The 27757-nt window shown below is 32.9% G+C and overlaps 3 protein-coding genes across 6 annotated transcripts; 2 read left to right on the forward strand and 1 right to left on the reverse strand.

The window, feature by feature from the left end:
- Positions 1-446: 446 nt before the first annotated feature.
- LOC114387877 (ATP synthase gamma chain, chloroplastic-like) lies at positions 447-1994 on the forward strand. The gene has a single exon (XM_028348108.1). The coding sequence runs from the start codon at positions 585-587 to the stop codon at positions 1710-1712; it is 1128 nt and encodes a 375-aa protein (XP_028203909.1). The 5' UTR covers positions 447-584; the 3' UTR covers positions 1713-1994.
- A 3723-nt stretch (positions 1995-5717) lies between these two features.
- On the forward strand, positions 5718-16499 carry LOC114386609 (starch synthase 3, chloroplastic/amyloplastic-like). 4 transcript variants are annotated; one of them, XM_028346637.1, is made up of 17 exons: positions 5719-5850; positions 5937-6184; positions 6331-6382; positions 6469-7830; positions 8608-8822; positions 9143-9413; positions 10190-10365; positions 10584-10691; positions 11008-11147; positions 11908-12013; positions 12387-12557; positions 12708-12836; positions 13449-13631; positions 14585-14716; positions 14821-14932; positions 15126-15249; positions 16038-16499. In XM_028346637.1, the coding sequence occupies exons 2-17, from the start codon at positions 6071-6073 to the stop codon at positions 16171-16173; spliced, it is 3531 nt and encodes a 1176-aa protein (XP_028202438.1). In that variant the 5' UTR covers positions 5719-5850; positions 5937-6070; the 3' UTR covers positions 16174-16499. The 4 variants fall into 4 exon arrangements, 3 of the variants coding, with proteins under 3 accessions (XP_028202438.1, XP_028202440.1, XP_028202439.1); XM_028346639.1 differs by having other exon boundaries at positions 11038-11147; XM_028346638.1 differs by having other exon boundaries at positions 5937-6160.
- A 670-nt stretch (positions 16500-17169) lies between these two features.
- LOC114387833 lies at positions 17170-22179 on the reverse strand. Its single transcript, XM_028348041.1, has 3 exons — positions 21322-22179; positions 20597-20705; positions 17170-17727 (listed from the first exon to the last, which is right to left on the reverse strand). Exons 1-3 carry the CDS (start codon positions 21562-21564, stop codon positions 17663-17665), a joined length of 417 nt encoding a protein of 138 aa, XP_028203842.1. The 5' UTR covers positions 21565-22179; the 3' UTR covers positions 17170-17662.
- Positions 22180-27757: the final 5578 nt, after the last annotated feature.

Raw genomic sequence — 27757 nt, forward strand, 5'->3', positions numbered from 1 at the left:
CAAGTTCCGTTAAAACAACTTATTCCAAGGTCTTAACCAGCCATAATAGTAACAGTGTCTATACTTTAGTATAAATTTTTAACATCTATGAAAATTGCAATCGAATCTAGATATTGTATTAGTAGCAGAGCTTAAAGAGGGAATCCCCTCTTACTCAGCAAATAAGAAATACATGATAAATTTAGAATAGAAATGAACTGAGATAAGCGCAGAAGGAATCACCACTCGAACAGCCGCATATACCTTTGTCAGATGCCACTCAGCACCACTCATACAAAGCCACATCAGAATTTGGCCCCACAGTAGTTACCCTTACATGGCTTTCTCTCCTCAAAATCGTTATCCCGAAACCTCATCCACTTCCTCTCATCACCTCCACTCATTTCCCACTTGTTACTTCCACGGCAATAGAGAATCCTAACCCAACACAACACACACATTAACACAAGGAGAGGATAAGACCCCCCCTCTCTCTCTCTCACAAACAAAAGAAAGAAGAAAAAAAATCTCAAAATAAAACAACCAAACCACACACTTCACACCCTCTTCAACATCCTCAGCAAGTACAAGAACAAGAAGAAACAATGTCTTGCTCCAATCTCACAATGTTGGTGTCCTCAAAACCTTCCCTTTCCGATCCCTCCAATCTCTCCTTCCGCTCTGTCCTCAACCCTTTTCAGCTCCCTTCACAAAACCCAACTTCATGCACTCCTTCACGCTCCTCAACCACCCAAATTCAGTGTGGTCTGAGAGAACTCAGAACCCGCATTGATTCCGTGAAGAACACTCAGAAAATCACCGAGGCTATGAAGCTTGTGGCTGCAGCCAAAGTGAGAAGAGCTCAAGAAGCTGTTGTCAACGGAAGACCCTTCTCAGAGACCCTCGTTGAAGTCCTCTACAACATCAACGAGCAGCTCCTAACTGAGGACGTAGACATCCCTCTCACAAAGGTTAGGCCTGTCAAGAAAGTTGCACTTGTTGTGGTCACCGGCGACCGTGGTCTCTGCGGCGGTTTCAACAACGCAATCATAAAGAAAGCTGAGGCTAGAATCAGGGAATTGAAGGAGCTTGGCTTGGAATTCACTGTCATAAGTGTTGGCAAGAAGGGTAACTCTTATTTCATCAGAAGGCCTTATATTCCGGTTGACAGGTTTCTAGAAGGTGGCACACTTCCAACTGCTAAGGAAGCTCAGGCCATTGCTGATGATGTTTTCTCACTCTTTGTGAGTGAAGAGGTTGACAAGGTGGAGCTTCTATACACCAAGTTCGTGTCGTTGGTGAAATCGGATCCCGTGATTCATACCTTGCTTCCTCTTTCGCCAAAGGGAGAGATTTGTGATGTGAATGGTGTGTGTGTTGATGCTGCTGAGGATGAGTTCTTCAGGTTGACTACCAAGGAAGGAAAGTTGACTGTGGAGAGAGATGTTGTGAGGACTAAAACCGCGGATTTTTCGCCAATTTTGCAGTTTGAACAAGACCCCGTTCAGATCCTTGATGCACTGCTGCCACTGTATTTGAACAGCCAGGTTCTGAGGGCATTGCAGGAGTCCTTGGCGAGTGAACTCGCCGCCAGAATGAGTGCCATGAGCAATGCCACAGATAATGCTATTGAGTTGAAGAAGAACTTGTCCATTGTGTACAATAGGGAGCGCCAGGCTAAGATCACTGGTGAAATTCTGGAAATTGTGGCTGGTGCCAATGCCTTGCAATAGTGCAATTTGTAGGTATTGTTTACTTATTATAATGATGGGTGGTGGTTGCCCTTTTCATTTTCTAATGTGGTTATCTAAGACACTTGTGCAATTTTTACGCTTCTGTTGAAACTTGAATGAAATGCGCAGGCTTTGTGCAATAGGAAAAATGCGATCAAATCTGAAGCGGACACTTTTTTTTTTGTTATGTTTTTTTTTTTCCTTCTGAATTATGTATGTAATGAATCAATAATAGATCTATAATATAAAGATTCAGAGAGTTATCTCTGTTGATTTGATGCACCATGGGCATGGCTGTCATTTCACATGTTATTACACATTGTTCCACTACATTGTAGTGATTATGTTTGATACTTATGGGAATACATATATTATAACGGGTTTGTATAAAGTGACCTCTGAACCACGGTGATCCTCAATTGTTTGCTGTTAAATATATTTTTATAATGAAACTAAGTACTGAGCATGATGACACAATATCATAGATATAAACTATGCATATATACAAGCCTGACCAAAAGTATCACATAGATGAAAAACAACACCCAAACACAAGCAAGTCTCATATTACCCGAGTTTTGGCATTGAGTTCTCTTATATTTGAACACTTCTAAATATCAAACACCTCATCAACAACCTTAATTTCTCCTTCTCTCTCTCCATCGCATTCCATTATCTATCATATCAATATTTCTCTCTCTATTTCTCTCAAGGTGTCGTCAATTGGTTTTGCATGTTCAAAGACTTTTTTCCTTTGGCGCTCAATATATACCATAAATACATCATTCCTTCCCCATAATACTTAACCTCGATAGCTTTTTAGCTTTCAGAAATCTATCCTTTAAACCAAGGGTCTCTCAAGAGGGTTTTGTATGTCAAAACAATTAGAGCAAGTGAGAAAGTAACTTCTTATATTGTAGTAGTGCATGTAATTTGTGTCTTGTACTATAAAATAAGTGATAAATAATTGAAAGCATTCTATTCAGATGCTTCCTTGCAATGAAGTTATGTAGCTGAAAAAGTCGTTGGAGTTTCGTTTGATTAATCAACATATGTACTTATGTAGCTTAGAAATGCACAAAGATGGTTCAACTCTAAAAGGCCATCTTAGATGCGTCGAATTCATGTTTGATCTCAGGAGATTAGCAGTTAGAGCATAAGAGTGCAGAAATTGTTCTAGAGCTTTTCGAAGGAGGTCTACAACATACCCTTTTATGTCCTGTTTTATCCTCTCAACTTTGTTCTGAATTCTAAAGCAGAAATGTTTTTTTGTTCTTGAATAATATGATGGGGCTGTAGGGGAATATAATACAGATACAGAGAACACTAAGTCTGAACAAATTACTTGCAAAAACATTAAGACATGCACAATTTGCCATCTGTATAATAAATCCTGTGAAAGTAATACGAACCCTGTGCCATCCATCTATTGACATTCAAATTTAAGGTGCCATTATATGGAGAAACTTTCTTTTGAACACACTATAGCCAATTAATCAATCAACAACGTTTTGTTGAATATTATTCCGCATGCAGCACAATATGAAAAAAATTCACTACAATTTGTAGATGACTTCACATTTATTCTCTACTAATATGTTAATCTTAGTATCTATTGCAAATTTTCTCATTCTTGCCAATATTATCTCTATTAACTAGATAGGACTTGATGCGAAGTCAATACGATCCCAAACATATTCAAAATTTAACCGATCATTCAATTTTTTTTCAGATGTTGATTTAATACATATTTCCAAATTTCATTGAAAATAGAACAGCCTTGACAACCAATCAAGTCAGGTTAGTCATATAATATGATGATTAATGCAGTAAAAACACATGATATTCAGTTGACTTGGGTTGCCAGTAAAAGAAAAATATTACTAAATCCAAATTCACCAGATGAAACAGGTGCGTACTAATAAAATGAGATGCACTGTCCATTTTTTCAACCAATTGTTTGATTATTAGTGTTCCGGTAAATGATCATCTGACTGGTTATTCTATAAAGGACTCATTACACGTTATGACTATGTTGCTGGCCGTTAAAAGGATATATAATATTTTAATCGACATTAATTCTGAATCGATAGATAAATTTAGATTCCAGCGTTAATAGTTTTCTTATAAATCAAATTGTACACTAATATAGCAATATTCAGTGAGGTGGATGTTTAAAGAAAAAAAAATCCAATTGTTATGCATGGAATATTCCTTAAGTATTAAAAAATAAAAACAAACTATATATTTTTAGAGAAATAAAAACAATTTAGGTGTCATTTTCTGTGTATTTGTGTCTCTCATGCATCTTCTCCACTTCAATAAAATCTATATATTTCTTTAGGTTATATTCCAGTAAAAAAAACAAGATTACAAGAGCAAGTTCTGTAAAAGAAAGATTATACGAGCAAGTGCATGGGTGGTTGTTCTTTCATATGAGCAACTGACAAAGAAATTCAAATAGCAATTTAAACCATTAGAGAGCATCCCATCATGAAAACAGTAGAGCACATTGGTGGAAGATTCTGATATTCTTCAATTTTAGCGGTTGGTACAGCAATCAACAATCATTATTTAGTTGTATTTTTCTTTTCTTTTAGTGTGGTATTGGTAAGTTATGGAGTTTATCTGAACACTTTAAAATTGTTAAATTAGAATAATACTTAATTAAATTTCTTAAAATAATATAAAATAAGTTATGGAGTTTATCTGAAGTGACTTGATTATAGATGTCCTAAAGATGTCTTCCTAATTTTTGAGTAACATATTGATAATTGTTTTTAGATTGAATATTTGATATGACTCAAATTAAGTAATCCTAACTCACGAGAGATAAATTCAGTTTGCCTAGTTCTGATTTTGATTTTTTTTCCCTTTCTTCACTGAGACCGAAAGCAAAACGGGGAACCGGATTTCACTTTTTCTGCCTCACCTACTTCATGTGTTTTTATTCAAAGTTCAACTAAGTCCGTGGTCGTGATTAAAACATCCTTTAAATTAATGATCCAAATGAAGAATTTAGCACAAACCTCCCCACCAAGATTCCTCATGTGGCACATCCTCATTGATTTCTTGCTTCTCACCCTTGCATCCTATCAAAAACTCCAACAGCTAACACTTTTAATCTCCAACTAATCACATCTTGGACCGTGTTACTTGGAACCAAATCTTTTGTCAATTTAATTAACAAAACAAATTGATACCTATACATATATATATATATATATATATATATATATATATATATATATATAAACTATTTAATTATAATGATTAGAATAAAATTAACGCTTCAGATTATATATTTAATTACAAATTTCACATGATCTTAAGTTTAAAAGGAAGAAAATCACATGAGAATTATAATTAAATACCCAATATGAACTGTTAATTTTAAGACGATATATAGGTAGGGTTTCTTAAGTACTTTTAATGTTATTTTCTAATAAGAAATGAAGTTTTATTCCAATAATCTGCCTAATAAAAATTTACATTAAATAAATATCAATACAAGTTAAAGAGGTAAAACTCTAAATCAAGTTAGAGAACGACGTAAAATAACACTTAAAAGTATTATCATTTTAACAAAAAGTTCTCCATGAAGAGTTTTTCCTTCATACATTCTCCCAGTTGAGAACTCTTGTGAGAAATGAAAATCTTTAGTTTCAATTATTAAATCAAAACAAACCGTTTAGATTACACATTTAATTACAACTTTCATGATTGGTTAAGAATCTCACTGACTTTTGATTAAAAAAATCAAACAACATTTATAATAAAACACATTATATAAACTAATAAGAACTTTAATTTAATGATGATTATAATAAGATGTTTTTAATCTCCCGAAACAGAATTATTCTTGAGTTGGCAGTGTTTGATAATTAACGAACATGACAAGAGACATTGAACATTGGACACCAACATTCGATCGTACATTAACCACTCAAATTATAAGTAATTTTGCACCGTTGGATTCGGTCTCGAAGTGTCGTTACTTCCATGAACGAATAAATGTACATTGCTCTGAGCGAACAGAGTAACTAGCAAATAGCACCACTTGACATATGTCCTATGTGTGTGGCTCAGACTCAAATAAAAAAACACTTCACACACATTGACACCACTTCAAGTGCATGTATCATCATCATCATTTTCACTATTTTTTATGTTTTGTTAATTTGTTTCTCGTTTTTATGTAATATTATTTTATCTGGCGCGCAGATTCAGAGGCAGTTGATTGGTTTTGGATCATTGAATTATTAGCACAGTAAGCATTGATCAAATGCTCAAATCACAACGCAAATAAAAAGAAGGAACAAAGTGGAAACGTTGTTGTTGGAAGTGAAGTGATTATTATGGAGATGTCTCTGCAGCTAAACTGCAAAACGGTGTTTCCCTACAGAGGCGGTGATTGTGTTTCTGGCGTATTACCTCGTCGTCATTCAGTAACGTTTACGAGTGGTTACATAGTAATTATTATGCTGGGTTTTTTTTTTTTCATCTTACTCATGTTTATGTTTTATGTTTTCTGCTTTTTTCTTAAATTGGATTAATATGGTGGTGAAATATCTGAGTATGTTTAGTTAATTAATTCATTTGTTTATTTTGGTTTCAGTGTTCACCGTGCAAAGCAGGTTGGGGTGTTTCGTTCTTCCGTGCCAGTGCAGGTTTGTAATTTGTTGTGTCGTGTTATTAAGATTACTCCTTCGAATTCATGAATTCCCTTTTCTATAAATGAGTTTTTTTTGGGTAGATTTTTCTCGGAAGAGGCAACAGAAGAAGGTGCCAGTTGCAAGGACCAAGGGCACTGCTGGAAAGGGTTTTGTCCCAAGCAAAAAGAGTACAAGAGTGAAGAAGGGAGACACGTTAACTTCAGTAGTGAGTGAGGTTTCAGGGGGTGATAAAAAGCAAACAGTTGATGTCAATGTTGATGCTGATAAAGAAGGGGAACTTGAATTCTCCCAAGAGGAGAAGTTTGAGGCTGTAGATAGAATTGACGAAATTGTCAGGGATGTGGGGGAGTTATCGTTGTTAGATGAGACGGCGGGGGAGTTATTATTGTTGGATGAGAGCAATGAAGCTAATATTTCTGTAATTGATGAGGATGATGAGGTTCTTGAGTTGCGGAAGGAGGAGATTCCTTACAATGGAGGTGTTGGGATTGTTGAAGGTTCTTCGGAAGAAGGTTTGTTTGACCGTGCACGAATTGATGAAAATGTTAAAGAAACAGATACTGATGGTGAAATAACTGAGGAAGCTGTTGAGGAATCAAGCAGTGCTGCTGATGATAGAATAAATGAGGAAGCTGCTAGGCTGTTGAAGTTAGAGTTGGAAGCAAATCAGCGCAGGCAGGAGATAGAGAGGATTGCAGAGGAAAAACTTTCACAAGGGATGAAGCTGTTTGTATATCCTCCTGTGGTTAAACCTGATCAAGATATAGAACTTTTCCTTAACAAGAACCTTTCAACACTAAGTGAGGAGCCAGACATTCTGATCATGGGGGCATTCAATGATTGGAAGTGGAAATCTTTTTCCATTAGGTTGAATAAGTCACATCTCAAGGGAGATTGGTGGTCTTGCCAATTATATGTGCCAAAAGAAGCCTACAAGGTAGACTTTGTGTTCTTCAATGAACAAAATGTCTATGACAATAATGACCAAAAAGACTTCTGCATACCCGTTGATGGAGGAATGGATGCATTAGCATTTGAAGATTTCTTGCTTGAGGAGAAACGTAAAGAATTAGAAGAACTTGCTTGGGCACAAGCTGAAAGGGAAAGACAAGCTGAAGAGCAAAGGCGAATGGAGGCAGACAGAGCTGCAAAGGAAGAGGACAGGGCACGGGCGAAGGCGGAGGTTGGAAGAATGCGAGAAACATTGCCACAATTGTTGAAAAATGCTGTAAAGTCCATTGATAATGTTTGGTATATTGAACCTAGTGAATTCAAAGGCAATGAATTGATCAGATTATATTATAACAGAAGCTCAGGTCCTCTTGCAAATGCTAATGAAATATGGATTCATGGTGGGCACAATAATTGGAAGTATGGATTATCAATCGTTGAAAGGCTTGTCAAGTCTGTTCTAAAAGGAGGTGAATGGTGGTATGCTGATGGTATGCTGTTTCATATCTATTCTTTGTCTTTGATGATAATTCATTTCCTTGAAATTAATCTTTTACTAGACTTTAAAAAAGGTGTATGATTAGAAAAAAAAACACGTGCTATGATGAGACATGCATGGAGGTGGAGTTGTTGCATCTCTTCATTTATAATGCGCAAATCTTTGCCATCTGATGGAGGCCTTATGCTATAATTGTGGTATTTGCTGATACATGATGGTGATGCATTAGGTGAATGGTGTGCCTTTGCAGATGAGATTCAGACACGTGATTCTGAAGTGCCTTTCTTATCCATAACAAAAAGCAGTATTGAAGTGGCTTGATTTTATAGATCTGTCATGTCCATCATTTAATTTAAACATGAAAAGGTTGCTATTTAAGGGACAGGGATATTTGTGTTTATGTACATCATTTTATTTGAAATATCTTACAAGAATTACGAATCTTGAACTTTATAAGTTGCACAACCATCTCTAAATTCTGACTCATTGCTTTGGATTTCTACTATGTCTACATACATTCAGCTGAAATTTCATAGATAGATAGAGGCAAAGAGAGAGATAAATTTCTTATACAAAGCATTAGATGTCTACTACTAGAATAGGGTTTATACTCATGTCATCTACTCTTTAAACTGTTTTAGATCAATGACTGTTTGATGGTCAGCAAAAGAATACTGGTTCAGAAGATGGATAGAAGCTTGATCTCTCCTTTAGGATTACTTTGAAGTATGCGACACCTTTTGTTGATCAATTTTTATATTTTATGCAGTTGTTGTACCTGACCAAGCTCTTGTCCTGGATTGGGTCTTTGCTGATGGTCCACCTAAGAAGGCAGTTGTATATGATAACAATCGTAAACAAGATTTCCATGCCATTGTCCCTATGGCTATACCTGATGAACAGTATTGGGTTGAGGAAGAGCAGCAGATATACAGAAAATTTCAGGAGGAAAGGAGGTTAAGAGAGGAAGCGATACGTGCAAAGGTTAGTTCTTGCTTGACATGACTTCCAAATGGTAACATTCAGGCATGACCTAAGATACTTATCAATCATAAAAATAAGCTTTTCAGTTGTCTGTTTTCTTTCTTGTGTTACTTCATGTAAATATATACAGAAAAATATGGTGTATTCTTATAATGTAATCTTGTCATGGAGGATAAGTTCACCTTTTGTTAGGAATGTAGTTTTAGATTGATACCTATAACTGTTTACCTAAATACTACTTAAAGCATTTACTTTTTCTTTAACAGATATTCAAACTAATAAATACTCATCTTGTTGATTTGTTCCTATCCTTGTTGCAGGCTGGAAAAACAGCACAGATGAAAGCTGAAACAAAGGAAAGAACTCTGAAAAGATTTTTGCTTTCTCAAAAGCATATTGTATTCACTGACCCTCTTGATGTTCAAGCAGGGAGCACAGTGACAGTATTCTATAACCCCTCCAACACAAATCTGAATGGCAAACCTGAGGTTTGGTTTAGATGTTCATTTAATCGTTGGTCTCACCGTAATGGTCCATTGCCACCTCAGAGAATGTTACCTGCTGAGAATGGCACTCACGTCAAAGCCTCTGGTGGGTTTCTACCTTAGTTTACATTTGAAAGATGATTAGACTGTAGACCATAGTATTCTAGCAATTAGTAATATCAAGGATATTGATGACTCTTTGGTTGCTTAATTTTGATTTTCTATTCTTTATTTAGATTTTGGTTAAAGGATGCTATTTCTGAAATATGGTTTGTCCTCCAAATACATTATGTTACCACACTTTTGATGTCTGAACATATAGGATGCTATACTGCTTAGCAGATTACTGGTCTTTATATTGAATGCATTGTTCTGCTATCAATTTGTGTTGTGTGTATGGAAAATACTGATAAATACTATTTGAATCACTATAGGAGACAAAAAGTGGCAACAGGTGTCCAGAGCCTGTTGATTCAATTTCATATGGATTTGTGCAGAAAAAAATTGATATGCTACTGCATAGATCAAAGATAAATATAATGATGCAGAAAATTTTGTGAATGCTTGCATGTCAAAAATGTTATTTTGTATACCATTACCCTTTGCGTGTCCTAAACTGTAGTCTGGCCTTTGATGTGATGATTGAGTTTTTGTTGTGACAAATGTTATAAAGAAATCTGCAAGGGGTTTATAATCTGTATCACTTATGGTTTGTATTCAGATTCCATGTTCGTGGATCTTGTATTCAGATTCCATTCAGATTTCATTATAGTTTTGTAAAGTTGGTGTTGTGCAACTTCATCCAAAGTATAATCACTTTGTTCTCTCCAGGGAAAAAGGCATTTGGTCCTGAAGAAGTTTAATGATTTTGTGTTTCTGCAGTTAAGGTTCCACTGGATGCATACATGATGGACTTTGTATTCTCTGAGAGTGAACATGGTGGAGTTTTTGATAACAAATTCGGAATGGATTATCACATACCAGTTTTTGGAGGTATTGTAAAGGAACCACCTTTGCATATCATCCATATTGCTGTGGAGATGGCCCCAATTGCAAAAGTAAGCTACCCTATTGCATGTATCTTATCTTAAATTTATTTACAGACTTCTTTTATTGCCAAGCCTGGCAAATTGTAGGAAATTAGAATTAATAATTTTTACTATTTGTCATGTGTGCTGTTCAGAAAAAGGTTTTTACTTGTTTCTATGTTATGCAGAGGCTATTTGTGAATTAATTAAACACAATTTTCTGTTTCTGATGGTATTCATGTTTGCAGGTTGGAGGCCTTGGTGATGTTGTTACTAGTCTATCCCGGGCTGTTCAGGATTTAAATCACAATGTGGACATCATTCTTCCAAAGTATGACTGCTTGAACCTTAGCAATGTAAGTTTTTTATTCCTCTCCCTGTTGCTGTCATACTTATATTAAATCTTATACTCTGCATTTAATACTGTGCAGTGGATATATGATTGTCTATTCCTGCTTAATTGAAATTTTTTCTGGTCTCTGCCTAACTTCCTATTGAATACAGCATCATGTTGTAATAATCATTGCAAGTGATATAGTTTGATATTCAATATGAAACTGATCAATAATCTGGAGATTAGGGGGGGGGAGTCAAATATTGTTTGAGTGGCTTCTGTGTGGAAATGGATGGTTTGTTGAGAGCGTTTCTTCACATTTGACTGCTGAGCATCAGCATCATTGGCATGCATGGCTCCCAATGCAGGTAAAGGATTTTGACTATCACAAAAGCTATTCCTGGGGAGGGACTGAAATAAAAGTATGGCATGGAAAAGTTGAAGGCCTCTCTGTCTACTTTTTGGAGCCTCAAAATGGGTAAATACTTTGATTCTCCACACTGTTCTCTAATGTTTGTCTATTAAGTGTTTCTTATGTCTGAGCCTCTTTTTCACATCAACTCTGGACCCTATCAATTGATTGATTATTATCCGAGGTGGTTGACGTTCCAGAATTTTAGGGAATGAGTAGGAAAAGTGGTAGTCGGGCAAATGTAAGCAACTTTCTGGGTAGGCTTTTAACATATTTATGGAGCACTTATTAACTAAGTACCAAACACGAGGCCAAAATATTTCTGAGCTGCATGAAGGTTGTGTTGGGTAAAGTTCATAAGTTCCATCATCCAGCATTAAGGTAGGCTTTTAACATATTTATGGAGCACCTAGTAACTTAGTACCAAACACGAGGCCAAAATATTTCTGAGCAGCATGAAGGTTGGGTTGGGTAAAGTTCATAAGTTCCATCATCCAGCTGTTAAACCCAAGTATTACTCTCAGATATAAACCCAAATTATATTTGAATTTCAACTGCAATTTTATCTCTGTGAATCTGTATTGAATTGATAACTTTAGGTGTATTATGTTTGACATTGAGTGCTAAACTGTATCTTCATTGTGATTATCTGCAGATATTATTTCCCATATATGTATATCTTTTTTAATCAGTTGTCGTATTTTTTCTTTTATTTAGGGTAACTGCAGTTTTACTCTTTATGAACATTGATATTAAGCTGACTTGAACGTTTTCAAATGTTTCATAAATTGTACTAAGCTTCACAAATCAATATTCTTTGCTGCAGATTCTTTCAGGTTGGCTGTGTATATGGTCGTGGGAATGATGGAGAGAGATTTGGTTTTTTTTGTCATGCCGCTCTCGAGTTTCTACTCCAAAGTGGATTTCATCCTGTAAGCGATATCATTTACAGTGACTGAACTGTTCATTTTATTTTATTTTTTATTGAAAGATGTCAATTTTTAAAATTGCGATCAACATTTCCTTTCCTGATGTAAGAGTGAATGAAGAAGTGTCTATTCTTTGGATGCTGTGTGCTAACTCAGCATTTTCTCATCCCACTAGACCCAAAAACATGATATGCATGCAATTTTTCAAGTGATCAGCTTTCCTACTTGGGCTAGCTATTTCTCTTTCTGATTTATTTAACATACCATTTATATAAAGCAAGTGATCTCAGGTTTAACAATGTATTTTATCACACCTTTTGGAATAAAAAAAATTGTCACCAAGGATGTATTTTAATTGGCTCTAACCAATGGGCAGGATATCATCCACTGCCATGATTGGTCAAGTGCTCCGGCTGCTTGGCTATTTAAAGACAACTATGCACATTATGGTCTTAGTAAAGCACGAGTTGTCTTCACAATTCATAACCTTGAATTTGGAGCCCATTCCATTGGAAAAGCTATGGCACATGCTGACAAAGCTACAACTGTAAGTGCTGATTATTCCCCCTTCATAATATAAATTTTATAAAATTGGGACATCAGACATCAGATACAATTTGGAGTTTATACAGAATCAGTAATTTGAAATGAAGAAGCTGATTGTGATTTTTACAACTTGATCATGCATATTTGGCAGGTCTCCCCCACATATTCAAGAGAGATTGCTGGTAATCCTTTAATTGCTCCTCATCTTCACAAGTTCCATGGTATAATAAATGGAATCGACCCAGATATATGGGACCCGTATAATGATAAATTCATTCCTGTAAGTAGACATATATACAGATGTTTCTTATTCTTTTCTTACATAGGTCCTACAATGGCGCAGTTATCAAAGTTAAGTCCCAACATTGTGGCTGCTTATAAACTGTGTACCTACTAGAAACTAAAGCTAGATAAATGCTGATGATTGGTGTTTATCTTCACCTTTTACTTCCTTTGGATAACCGTAATGACTGCTCCATCCTATACTGGTTCTTACCAGTGCCTTTAAAATAATGCAACTAATTAGGTGAGCATACTTGCCTCATGTTTATTCTGTTAAGTTGCGCTTGAGTGTTTGGGATGAATCATCAATATGAAGAACATATCAACTGGAATATTGATATTGCTTAATTGTTGCAATTCCAACAGTGCACAACTGCATACATTACCCTGACCGAGTTTAACATAGAAAAGTTTTAACTAGGACTTCTTAAATGCAATATGCAAATGGATTGAGGGATTCTTTTATTCAGTTGAGTTCATTAATGACTACAATAAGTCATTAGCATATCTCCGTCCCCTTATAACCCATGCCTGTACTTATCATATAGAAGTTTTTTATTTAATTTCCACTAATTCAATTATGACTTGTTCCAATATCACACTATTCCAGGAATCATACTCATCAAAAAATGTTGTTGAAGGAAAAAGAGCTTCCAAGGAAGCCTTGCAACAAAGGCTTAGTTTAAAAAAAGCTGATCTTCCTTTAGTGGGAATTATTACTCGATTGACTCATCAGAAAGGAATCCATCTCATCAAACATGCCATATGGCGCACCCTAGAACGTGGTGGACAGGTATTCCTCTATTTCTATTTTATATCAAAGTGTGAACCAGCAATGCCATAGTTGCCTGCATAATAGCAGTATGGGATGGTAAAATTACAAACATTTTTACTGTTGTTTTTGTTATCATTATCAAATCATTTTGTGGATATCTTTCAAGCATGACTTTTTTAGTTCAAGATTTTTGGCCAAGTGGTTACCGGACAACTGATGTGGTATTAAATATTCTTTGATAAAGTTGTTTGATCTCAATCTACATGACCCTTGGCAAAACTAAATGTATAGGATGTATGATATCTTAAAGGCAAAATTGCAAATTTGGTTCCCAATTTGTCTCAGAATTCGATTTTGGTCCCCCTATAATTTAATTCACGAATTTAGTCCCTTAATTTTTTGCAATCTCCTTATTTCAGTCCTCAATCCCCGAAATTGAACGTTCATTGTTAATTGCTTACCTTGACCGTTACGTGTCGCGCTTTTATTGGACGTTGACCACCACGTCTTGTGATTTTATGGGAGGTTGACGTTAATTAGGTGCACAAAATTAACGTCCAATAAAAGTGTGACATGTGGCGGTCAACGCCCAATAAAAGCGCGACACGTGATGGTCTGACAATTAACACTCAACGTCCAATTTCGGGATTGGGGACTGAAATAACGAGATTGCAAAAAACTGGGGAACTAAATTCGTGAATTAAATTAGACCAAAATCAAATTCTGAGACAAATAGGGGGACCAAATTTGCAATTTTGCCTATCTTAAACTAGGAACCCACCTGGACTCTATACCCTTCTCAAATGAAAGTTTTATGCTTCAAATAGGTGCTGATAATTTTCACTATTAGCCAAGGGTAAATTTCAAAGTCGGGCATTTGAATTTGTTCGTAGATTTTCTTGTTCAATTTAGAAATTGTTTACAAATGTTGCATTCATGTAGACAAATCTTAACTGTGAAAAGATATGCAGGTTGTATTACTTGGTTCAGCTCCAGATCCTCGTATCCAAAATGATTTTGTGAATTTGGCCAATGAATTGCATTCTGCTCATCATGATCGTGCTAGACTTTGCCTTGCATATGATGAGCCTCTTTCACACTTGGTAACTTATGAAACTGAAAAACCTTCAGTAACATTTTACCCATTAAATATACAGGTGCAACATAATGGGGCTCTACTGACTCATTTTAATTTCTTTTGTTCTAGATATATGCTGGTGCTGATTTCATTCTAGTTCCTTCAATCTTTGAGCCATGTGGACTCACTCAACTCACAGCAATGAGATATGGTTCAGTACCTGTTGTTCGAAAAACTGGAGGTCTCTACATGCTTTATATTTACTCTACATTATAATTCATTGAAACGGCATGGTTTGTATGCAGACTCTGCTTGATACATTGACCATTAACCTATTACATTTATATATGGAATATTTTTTATCTTTTCAATTTCTTTTGTTCATTCAACTCTGTTTTGGTTCAGTTGACATTCATCAACACATAATTTTGCAGGACTTTACGATACAGTATTTGACGTTGATCATGATAAGGATAGAGCACAAGCACAAGGTCTTGAGCCAAATGGATTTAGTTTTGATGGAGCTGATACTGGAGGTGTTGATTATGCTCTCAATAGGTGAGTTATGTGCCATATGATGGAGGCTATATTGTGAAAAACCCAATTTGCCAATAACATAACTCCAAAAAATATATTACAGATTTACAGTACGTTGATTTGAGTGAAAGGGGCTCACATCCCTTGAGCATGTGATTCTAGTTTTAATCCTCTGAACTTTATGTTTGTAGAAAAAGTACAATCGAGACTAGAGAGGGTTGTTCTTTTTTACCACCAGATCATACATGGTAGATTAGTCTCTTATTTACTAGGTGAATAGATAATTTGGAAAACCTCAAAGAACAAAATGTAACAGCCACTGAGCCAGCATAAATAAAGCAATTAAACGTAGTGATCTGTGGTAGATTTTAAAGTCTCAAAGTTTGGCCATGCTAAAAGTCTTTTCAAAATCATATTTATTCAAGACTCAAGCCCAGCTAGAGACCATACTTAAGGGTTAGTGGCATCTTAATCTGTTGCATGTATATGATTGATATTTAGTGGAAAGAGGATTTTCGTTTCCCTAATACTGTAAAAGGTTTTGGGGTATCCCAACATTGTATATTTTCGTTTCCCTAATACTGTAAAAAGGTTTTGTGGAAAGAGAATTTCTTACATTGGAATTTTCATTGGGAAAAAGGGTTGAAAGTGGCTTTGACATGGACAGAAGAAACCAAAAGTATTATGCATTTTTCAATATTAAACTGTTTTTTCTTGCTTTTTTGACACTATTGCACACACAAGATCTTGTGTATCTAAAGTACTAATGTTTCTTGTTGTAAAATTAATTTTATGGACTCTTTTATCAGGGCAATATCAGCATGGTATGAAGGCCGTGATTGGTTTAACAGTTTATGCAAAAGGGTGATGGAGCAAGACTGGTCTTGGAACCGGCCTGCTCTTGACTATTTGGAGCTTTACCATGCAGCACGCAAAGCAGAATGAGATTTAAATGAACAGAGGAAGTAAGATGCATATTAAAATTCATTCCTTTTATACAGATTTAGTGGTAAGCTATTAGTCTTTAGAATAATTTAGTTGCAATAGCAAATCTTAGTGAAAAATGCCGCAAGGTGACATCAGTTTGTAGAGACATTGCAGAATACATTGAAAAATAGCAAATATTAGCTTTACATGGTTTTAGTATGTTGTTAGAGGTCATGTTTTTAACTTGTGGAATACATTGCAGAATAAATCGAATTCTGCAAGTTCTTTTGGTGCATTACTGATTTGAAAATCAAGAACAGAAAAAAGAGCCAAACTTTTTTGTCTTTTGGTAATGACCAACACCTACTTCTTCGACAGGGTAGAAGGAAAAAAAAGTATTGGACATTGTATTATTATTAAAAACTTATAGTAGGACTTTAACAATCTTCGACCAAGTGCTTAAAAAAAAATAAAAACTTTGACCAGAGTGATAAAATGATCGATGACGGATTTTTATATATTGAACATGAAGCCATTGAATTTTATATGTAAATGTTCACAACTTTAAGTGATAAAGTATAGTGCAACCGGATACGAAGTGATATATATGATCCATGGAGGTTCCCTGAGATTCATCAACAAATGCTGAAAGTGTAACTTTTCTATGGAAAGTCTTTACATTGAGATTTCATCAAAGAATGCTGCAAGTAATGCGATAGGAGGGACTTTAAACTCAAAATAAAATGGTTGAAAAATTAAATAAGATGGAGTTAAACGTGTATTTTATAAATTATAATTTTTATTTTACTTGTGTTAATACTATGATGTTGATATTTGGATAACTATTATATAAAATATAAAAGAACAAATATGATAATTAAAAATATAAAATAGATAATTATTAGAGGTCAAAATTAAAATATAATAATTTATGTTTTTATCATAACTAATCCAACTCATGAACATCTATATATCCCATGGTGGACAAAGCATATAAGCATATTGTCTGTTTTTATTGAGTGATGGCATAAGGACATTACATGGTATACAACTATCACTACATGATGTTTGATGAATCATAAAAAAATATATAACATCAACTTGTAAGGTGAAAATAACGTGGGATTTCCGACGCGTCCATTAGACAACTCTATAGGCGATGATTGGGGCAATTCAAGGGTTGGAAAACCAAAACTGAACCTGGATTTTCGCCTAAGTTGTAGAAAGAACGGGCAAGAAGGATTTTGAGGCTAATCATCCTGAAGTATGATTTCAGCCTCGGCCAATGGAACCGGAGAAGTAGCTTCAATGGTGGTTGAGAGAAAGGGAAAGGCCAGAGAAAACTTATACCATAATATGAGTTGAGAGAAAAAATGAATATTATTCATCAAATGTGTCAAGTACATGACTATTTATGTAGTTGTCATTACATTATCTTAACAGAAAATAACCGTAACTTGATTAACTAATTTCTAATACTAGTTGAAGATGATGTCTCGAAGAAAGCTCAAATATGCAGAAATTTCTCCTTTGCTTCATTACTCTTCTTTTTTCCATGTTGTTGATGCGTGCCTATTTAAGGAAGAAAGATATTCACATTAATTGGAGTGCTTCGATTGATGGAACAGGGGCAATGCAAAAAAAAAAAAAAAGCTTTAGTTCTTTTTTCGGAGTAATTTTGTTTTTTTGGTACTATTTTGAACGTTGCAGAGCTTTGGGGGTAATATGGTGTTTTGCTGGAGTAATCTGGCTTAAAAATTGTGAGACACAACACCCATTATTGGGAAATACCTAAGTCTCACATGTCTAAAAATAAAGTCACATTATAAATGAGAAGCAATATTCATCTCTTGAACTAGTTTTTAGGGTTGAGTTAAGCCTCTCACATTATCATTTATTGTTCACGCACCAAGAGTTACCTTTTGATGTTTTAGGGTTGAGTTAGACCTCTTACATTATTCATTCTAGCACTATTAACTTCATCAACTTATGGCTGAAGTTTGGCAGCATTCAATGCCTTGAAGGTTCTGTTCTTCGTCATTGTCTATCTGTCATAATTTTATTTTCCCCACATGTTTCCTCCTTCAAAAATAATGATGTTCAAGACATAATTGGATACTAAATGTAGACATTTCTTCCGGAGGGATTCAAACCTTCATTCATCACCTTGTGGAACCAATCCCTTCCCCTAGACCCAACCCTCGTTGGTGCCTTAATTTAATACTTCTTGAATAAACTTTTGTAAGTCTTCATTTGATTATTTCTCATTTTCTCCAATAGATTTCATGAATCTCCAAGGATTTGCATATTCTGATTCTTCCTAACATTACTTCATGTAGGCTTCAAGCCTTCAATTATATATTGAGTGGCAAATATTACTTTATACATTACAACTTGCTGCATCTCCATGTTTTCATGTCTTTTCTCCTTTTTGTTATTGTCTCATCTTCTCATTTCTTAGGTATTTTTACCTAATAACAAATATCAAATAATATCAAGATTTATTTTTTCTATCATCACACAAACAATCCAAGATTGACCAAAAATACTTGGCACAAGAGATCTCCTTCTAGACTATGAATGAACACTAACATGAAGAATCTTCAACACACATTTAATCTCATTTAATCTTAATAATGGGAAGAAACAAATAACAGAACATGAAATAAGCTAGCTACTAAACTATTACCCCTAGAATTAATTTCCATTTATAAGAAAACGTTGTATCTAAAAATCTGTATAATCAGAAGAAATATGGGAAATGTTTGGTTTGTCAAAATATTTTTATTTTTATTTTACTTTTAATTATGAAAAAATATTTTTGTGTAAGAAATATTTTGTCAAATGATATTTCCTTATTCTCCTCTTTAATTGACATCAACCAAAGCTGACCAAAAACATTAAAAATGTCAATGAAAGACATTAAAATAAGAATTTAATAGCATTGCACTGTTATTCTGTTAGGGAAAAAGTTTATTGTACTAGTTAAATATTTCTTAGCATATTTTTAACATAATTATTATAAAAATTAATAAATTTATTATACATCGTAGCTTAGCTTATTATCAAATGACAACGTAAAAAATCATTTTAGCACATTATTATTTATTCTTAAAATAATACTTCATCCTTTTCAAAATAATTGTTACTTTAAATTTATTTATCTTATAAAATAAAATAAAAAAGTTAATAATTTTATCTTCATTTCTTGTTATATTCTCTACATGAAATGAGAGAGAGCCAGCATTAATAGATTAAAAAAATTAATCAAATAACGTTTGAGATTAAGGGATATCTTTAAAGATGACGAATCGAAGTATCTATTTCAAGCTCATTAGGTAATGTGTTCATGCAGGTCAGGACAACCCATTTTTTTTATGGGTTGCATATGGGTAAAACTTCCTACATTCCTACTATTACTTGCACTTTTCATTGCATAATAACAAGCTCATTCCAAACTGCAATTTGTTGACCTAGTCTAACCTTTCGAACATGGACAAATTGGCCTATTTTTTAAATCAAAACTTATATAAAATTTACAAAAAAAAAATAAATAATGAATAATATCAGATCAATTAGGTTCAATTGTTATTGGGCCTAGCAGCTTAGCCCATCATACTAGGTCAATTTGGCACAATATTTTTGGACCTAAAATTCAAGAGCCCAGTCCAACTTTATTTGTGGACTGTTTGGACCAGCTCATCTGGCAGATTCCATTTGTCATCTCTAGATATATTTAACCCACAAAGTCTTAAATGAGTTGTCTAACACTCTAACTTACCTTGAGTAAAATGTGAGAAACAAACTAAGAACATTTGTACAGGATTACCTACCATATTGAAGTTAAGAAATACTAGTTCATATGTTCCACACTCTTTAATACTTGTTTTTCCTTCTTGACACACCCTCTGTTATTGAATAATGAAATTTATGTGACTCTTGTTCCTATTTGATGCAATAAAACTCACATAAATTTAATCTAACACATAATAGTATAATATATGGGAAAAAAATGTGTTTTTAACCGTCTTTATTCAAATTAGTGTTTTACTGAGACATAAGTGAATAATAATTATCATAGTAAGAAACAAGATAAAAAAAGTCAAATATAAATTGATCTGTCAAAGTACATGTAGTATTTTGGACCACCAAATTACAATAATTTTAATTAATGCGGCTTCTGATAGAGAAATATTTCCAAAAATATGTATTACCTGGAAAGTGCTTTAATAATAAAAGCAAGAGAAAGATCGGATCTTGTCACCTAGACCCCTACTATAATACTAGATTGTCAAAAAAGAGATGAGGCTTTAAATAGAAGCAAACTAAACGTGAAAGATAGATTTATCTTGGTCACGTTAATTAAGTCCCTACCACCCAAAAAATAAAAGAGAAAGATTAAAACCAATTTCCAGCTAACATTACCAAATTAAAGTCTCACCCCACTCCAAGAAATTGATCATCACGGACACGCGGAAAAAACTTTCATAAGATGAACTAGGTTCCAACGATGGTTGCTTGCTACACCAAGTTAGAAGATCCCGAGACATCTGCAAAAGAAAAACCTCAATTACTGATATTCATTTTTTTTTGTTTACCTTAGCAACTGATCTTGAACTATAAACACTTACAAGTTTTTTTTTTTTGGTTATAATTGATTTGGTGATAAAAGAATAAACAAAGAAGAAAAGATAGTGAGTTTCATGCTAACAAAAATACTAATAATTAAAAATTAATATTTACTGATAAAAAATTAAAAACACTTACCAATATATTCACATAGATAATCATAAAACTTAACCACATAACTTTATGCAAGCTTTAAATTGTTATTTAACTAAAATTAGAGTTTCATCTCTTATACACCTTTTTGTTTTACTACGTTATAGATATAAAGTATAACTGATTTAAGCAATAACTAATCTTCATTAAAGAATTTAGTTGATCATTTTTAGTAAGATTTTTAACCATTCTCTCAAATATGTTTCTTTTATCTATAAAACTTAATCTAATTTTCCTTAAATATCAAAGTGTGATACTTGATACCTCGAGTTGATACTTGATGCCTCATATTGACCTTTGATATCAATAGTTATCATCTAACCTATTCAAATGAAAATTCAATTTTAATAAGAAAACAATACTAGAAATAGGTAGTGAAACAACCTTTAATGTGTTAGCTAGCTGCCAATTGTTACAAGCCATGATCAAAGTTTGCATGTGATATTGGCACGGCTCAATCAAATAAGAGAGCTTTGAAATCATAAAGCACTGCCTTCTGATTGAACCGTACCAATATCTCAGGCCCTTAATTACATGTTTGAAGTTATAAGAACCAGCAGCACCAATGTTGTAGAGAACCCCATCAACAAGTTCCTGCACTTTCTGAAGAAGAAACAAAACAATCATTCATTCGTTAATGAAACATATATCATCTGTGTGACGAGAAAAGCTTATCCCCAACATGCATATTCATCTATCATCACCAGAAACAATAATAGAGAGAAAGAAGAAGCTAGGAAATTAAAAGGGCTAATAACATAACGTGAGTGTGGATATTAGAAGTGTATGAAGTAGAAATTACAAAGTGGTGAAGAGAAGGAAGCATGTTTCGTTGGAGTAAGTATATGTCCTGTGAGATTCTTAAAATTTAATGGATGAGACAGGAGGGACCGAGGCAGAGACACAAATGCAGAGACTTAAATAGAGTGGCATTAAATTTGCCAACAACCCAACAGCGAATGGGAAGTGGTCACATTAAATTCTGAGGAAAATGGAGAAAGGCATATTTTGAATTAGTAGAAGAAGGGTCAGTGAGACAAGATCGATGTCGTTGTTGAGTCTAGCTTCAAGGTTTTTATATTTATTATGAACTCACAAGATAGATAGTTGGGTATGGTGCTGCCAACCCACATGCAATGAAATGATATTTGAAATTCAAATAGAGCCTTAGCCTTTTAGAAAGTTTGTGTGGTTGGTTTGTTGATTGATGAGTATTGAGTTGTCTAGCTCATCGTGCTACGGATTTTGCATTGAACCCAACTTAAATTGGAAGCAAATTTGGTGTTTCTCATGGCCTTTTATTTGTACAAAGTCTGGATTCGTGAATATATCAAACACTTTCTTCCACATTCAAAGGCAGAGATACCTGTAAGTGGAGTTGGTTAAAAAAAGAAACAGTCTTTCGGCGTAAATCCATAAAAAGGAACCTCGCATGAAAGTATATATACATCATCATTCTTATTTTGTGCTTTCTTTGTCCAGAATTTAAAATAAAAAAATCCATAAAATAAATCCACGGGATTTATTTAAAGAAAATGGTGTATGAATACCAATGTGTTACTAGATACGAAAAGTGTTGCATGCGTAAGTGATATATATAATGGGATAAGCAGAAAGAAATTAAATGTATATACTATGCAGATGTGGATACATCATTACCGTTTACTTAATGTCACTAACATATTGTAAAGGATTTCATGATATGGTTTTTTCTTGTCTATTTTCTTGAATACATACACCAGGAAGTTATTATTATGATTTGATCTAGACCGGAAATTCATTGGATCTTCGTGTGGCTTTTTTACCCCATAATTATGATTTTAAAATATCTTTCTCTAGATAAAATTTACTGTATTTTCTAATATATGCTTTGATTTGATCGAAGGTGTTAAAAAGTCGATTTTGAGGAAATTGACTTTGTAATATTGCATTTTATTTTTTTCTTCTAAAATATTTTGTTAGATTATTTTTTCAAAATTAAATTTTTAATGTTTTTTATGTTTTTTTTTTCTAAAAACATCAAATAAAAAACACAGACTGCAATGTTTGTTTTGAAAAAACTAATTTCTCAACGTGATTTAAAAAAAGAAGGTAAAATGTGATGGAAAGTTAATAATTTCAAAATCGACTTCCTAACACAAACTCAGTTTATATTATGTGTGTATTGGGAAGTCAATTCTTCTAAACCCAATTTCTTAACAAATTTATAAAGTGGCACGTTAGGGAATTAATTTTGCACTTGAGATATTTTTAAAAATATAATATTATTCTAAAAAAAAGCCTTTGTATATATAGGTAAAATAATTGACTTTTTTTTAATTACCTGTAGAATATTAAACAAAATGATTCCAATATTTGGAAAAAGAAAAGAAAGAGAAATTAATTAAGACCCTACACAGATATAGACATAGAACTAACGATACAGGAGAAAAAAATAATTAGTTGAAGGGGGTTGTTAAACATTACTCATTTGATATAATTGTGGTCCCACCCAGTTTCACATAAATTCCCTTTGGTGGTAGAACCACGGCAGATAGACATGGTGTTAATTAGTTCCCATGCATGCCTGGGACGGGACCTGTGCTGTCACAACTTGCCTTGCCTGTAGTCTCTCCGCGACCAATGCCCATAAATGTGCCTTAGATTGCTACGCACAAGTTTTAGATTTACAATTCCATCTAGTGCATTAACATAACAATTTTAATGAATTTTGATTAGCATATTTAGGAGATTCAAGAAAAAGATTTTACTTTTAAAAATGTGTTGATAAATAGTAAGTATTTGAATTAACAATGATTGAAATAAGTACTAGTAATAACTTGTGTGTTATTATTAAGTAGTTCAGGATTTGAATTTTAATTAGTACTTATATATGTAATAGATATTGTTAGAAAAAAAATATTCATTTTATATATGTTTATGATTTTCAACAAAAAATTATCATTATTTTTGAGTGGAATAACTGGTATCAATAATATCATGATAAGGAAAAAAAATAGTAAGTCTTTGATGCAAACCTTATTCAAAATTTCTTTAATTCTCCTTTCAAAAATTGGACTAAAGTTTAACGCTTTTTTTTTCTCCACAAAACGACAATTTAAGCTTTGTTTAGCCAAACTTCGTAGTAAAAATAGTGATCATTCATGTTAGAGTAAAACAATCTATGCTTGTTTGTTGTGATTACTTTAAGCTTCGAAGAATTTGTGACAAAATAACATACGATGGAGGATCAAATCATTGTACCATAATCCGGGGCAAAAATACTGCAGCAAACCAAATTATAAAGTTAATTTAATCATCACAAAACTTTGATCTTTCAACATTATTACCCCTTCGAGTCTGATAATTATGCATTAATAGATTGCAACTTGGCTAAAGGAATAAAAATGAGTCATTCAAATTAAAATTAAACCTCAATAAAAGTATTTTAGAAATAATAATATTAAATAAGGTAAAAATAATTTAAAACAAAAAAAATCTTATATTTGAGGGAAAAAAATACTCCTTCCATTTCTTTTTTAATTGTCAGATTTTAAAAAAATTAAGTGTCCAACTTAATTTGGTTTGTTCCCAACTTTTTGGATGTCAACACATTAATGTCAAACTTAGTATGTTCTTGCGCTAAGTGTCATTGCACGAATCAAACTCTTGAGTCTCTCAAGTGCCCTAGTTAAGTGCAAGGGATTGGTACTTAGTGCTCCAAATGTTGGCTTTCTAGAATCCGCTTTGGCCAATCACAACAAACATGTGCTTAGCGCACAAAAAGGGGATATCTATTCCTATTTTTCATTAAGTGTGTATTATATGGCGCTTAATGTAGAACAACAAAAAGATGCTCTTCAACTCTAATCCTTGCATTAGGCATGATTAAAGTTGTGCTACGCGCTACTAATGACTTTGGGCCTTCAAGTGGGTTTTAAATCGGCTTCTTTATCTTCTTCAAATCCTACACAAAACAACATAAAAGTTGTAAAAACTAAATAAAGTGGAAAAAATATCTAATCCTAATTACTTAAAAAAGAAACATTAAAAAGGGGTCAAACAATTAGGTTAAAAAAAGGAGAAGTTAATTGCTTAAACATGAGAAGAAAAAAATGTGAGTTTAAATGAAACTTATCAAATAATAGATTGTTATTTTGATAAAAAAAATTCGTGTCATATTATTTTGATAAATACTACCAATTATTTGAGACTAAATAATTAATTACTTTGAATCAAATAATAAATTGTTTTATTGTTTGCAAAGTTTGGATGCTAAAATAACAAATTATTTATTTCAAATAATAAAATATTTTGCTATTAGAGAATGTTCACCCTTCCAAATACTAGATTATTTATTTTTAAAAATAAATCATTTGGGATATCAGAATGGCATTAAGAAATTTTAGATCAACACAACATATTATTTTAAATGATTACAAAATTATTTCAAAAGTAAGAAATTGAGATTTGTGATATAAAAAAATCTAAAAAATTAGTTCAAATCGTTTCAAAAACATTGTAAATCCTTTTTAACCAAAAATTGAAACTTGCTAACCATAAAAAAAAATTCAAAACATAATTTAACATTAAAATTATTTGCAGAACTAATTGAGTTTGAGTGTGACCAATTCAAGTACCCTTAAACTTGTCAATCTAACACCAAGCAATATGACCTTGTGAGATCTTTCTCTTTTATTTATCGTCGTCAAAATTATATTGTCCGATCTTGTGCATTGTCATTCACGCGCAGTTGTGTTATAAATTAATGAATTAATTAGCTCCATCATTTTATTAAAAAAGCTTACAAAACCCTCATACTTATGTTGAGAATAAAAGAAAGAGCTTTTATAAAGGTTTTGAGAAACCAATTCGCTTGGCCTTTAAAAGGGGTCAATTATGGATGATAATGGAGCCTTCAATTTAATTTGTGTTCTGCAGTAGGGCCCTATTTTTGCTTCATCTTCAATTTTCCATTGATAAGTTCCAAAGTAAGTGAAGAAAAATAATTGTTTTGTAAGTAAAATTTTAGGACTTTTAAGCAAATGTTGTACTATAAGGACTACGTTGTAAATTTGTAAAATTCATTATTTCTTTCTTTATTGATGAATTTATTTTCTCTAACAAGAACAACCCCATCAACATTATTATTCATAGAATAGCTATGAAAGTGGTGGATATCAGTCAAGTGTGGTTGCCTTGCCTAAGCCCAACCTTAGTAATCGGTCTATTGGCTCTATATATATGTTGGAACCCTCAGCCTAGTGAAAAGCTAAAGTTTAATTGTGATGCTGCTGTCAACATGAATGGTATGGCTGCGTGTGGTGTTCTTAGAGACAACTGTGGATCTGTTACCTTTTACCTTTGCCTTCACTCATGCAGAGTTATGGGCACTTGATATTGGCTCCAAGATTGTTGTCTCTAAAGGACACTCGATCAAACTTCCTTGTTGAATCTGACTCACAGGCAGCTATCAACCTTATTCAGAAAGGGTGCTTATCCTCTCATGAATGCACCCAATTTGTAAATGGTATTCAACTCACTACAGTGACCCATGATATTCATTATTGGGAGCACGTTTATAAGGAAGCCAATGAAGTGATAGATCTACGTCATTCTATAAAATCAATCTTACATCAAATATTTTTTTTTAGAACTATCCTTAATCAATATTTAATGAGAATAATGTATAATAAGAATAAATGAGAAATTAATTAAAGAAATAAATAATATATTAAGAAATTACCTTATATTTTGTATGAAAATCTATAATAGGGGCACCCTATTGGATGAATTTGTTGGATTTCTTTTGTAATTTGTGTTGGACTGATTTTAATGTATCTTTTTTTTATCATAATATTAATTGTTAATTTATTAGCTTTTTTAATAAAAAAGATTTGAATATATAGTCTTTTCCTTCCCACATACCTTATGTTAAAACGTGTTTGTTTTTCTTTCTTAATAAAATGATTTTGTTTTCCTTTAAAAGAAAACTAATATTTTTCATAAAATTCAATAAATTAATTATATTTATTAAGTTCTGTATGAAAATCTTTATTGTCATTTAATATTTGAAAGGACGAGAGTAATATTTTACTCACTGTGTCTTCATGTACATAATGTATGAGTGTGTGTTTTTTTATCTTTCTAAATAGTATTGTATACATTGTATAAACATTATTTTAAAGTTGAATTTTAATTATGTCTGTTTATTTTTTTCCCCTATAGTTACAATAACTTACTTTATTTAGTTCGTATAGTTTAAAACATTTCATTTTAGAATCAATAACTATAACTTTTTTTTAAACTCTTTAGTTTTTATTGTCTAAAATCATCTAATACTGTTATAATTGTATCTTTTAAAACTGCTGCAAAACTTTAAATTGGCGATGAAAAATTGCTAAAAAAGTTGGACAATTTTAATTTTGTAACCCTTTAAAACGATAAGGAAGTAACGACATTAACAAAATTTAGACAATAGGAACCAAAAGTATTAAAAAATTATAACTAAAATAGAATATTTTAAACTATAAGAATTAAAAGAGAAAATTATGCCTTAGAGAGGTAAAAAGGTTATTAAACCCTTAAAATAATAATTTGTACTCTGTCTTAATTTCTATTTGTCCAACTGAAAATACACCTTAAGTTTATATACATAATATTGTTCTGAAAACTGATCAAACCAGACTCGGTGGTTTGACTGAGAATCGATTTGGTGGGTAGAGAGTTTGTTAATTCCAAAAAGTTGGTTCATCTCAAAAGAACCTGTAAAGAATCAATCCAAAACTTATTTGAATCTATAAACTTAAATAGAAAAAAATTATTTTCCTTTTTAAATTAA

This window comes from Glycine soja, chromosome 15 (assembly GCF_004193775.1).
Source record: "Glycine soja cultivar W05 chromosome 15, ASM419377v2, whole genome shotgun sequence".
NCBI lineage: Eukaryota > Viridiplantae > Streptophyta > Magnoliopsida > Fabales > Fabaceae > Glycine > Glycine soja.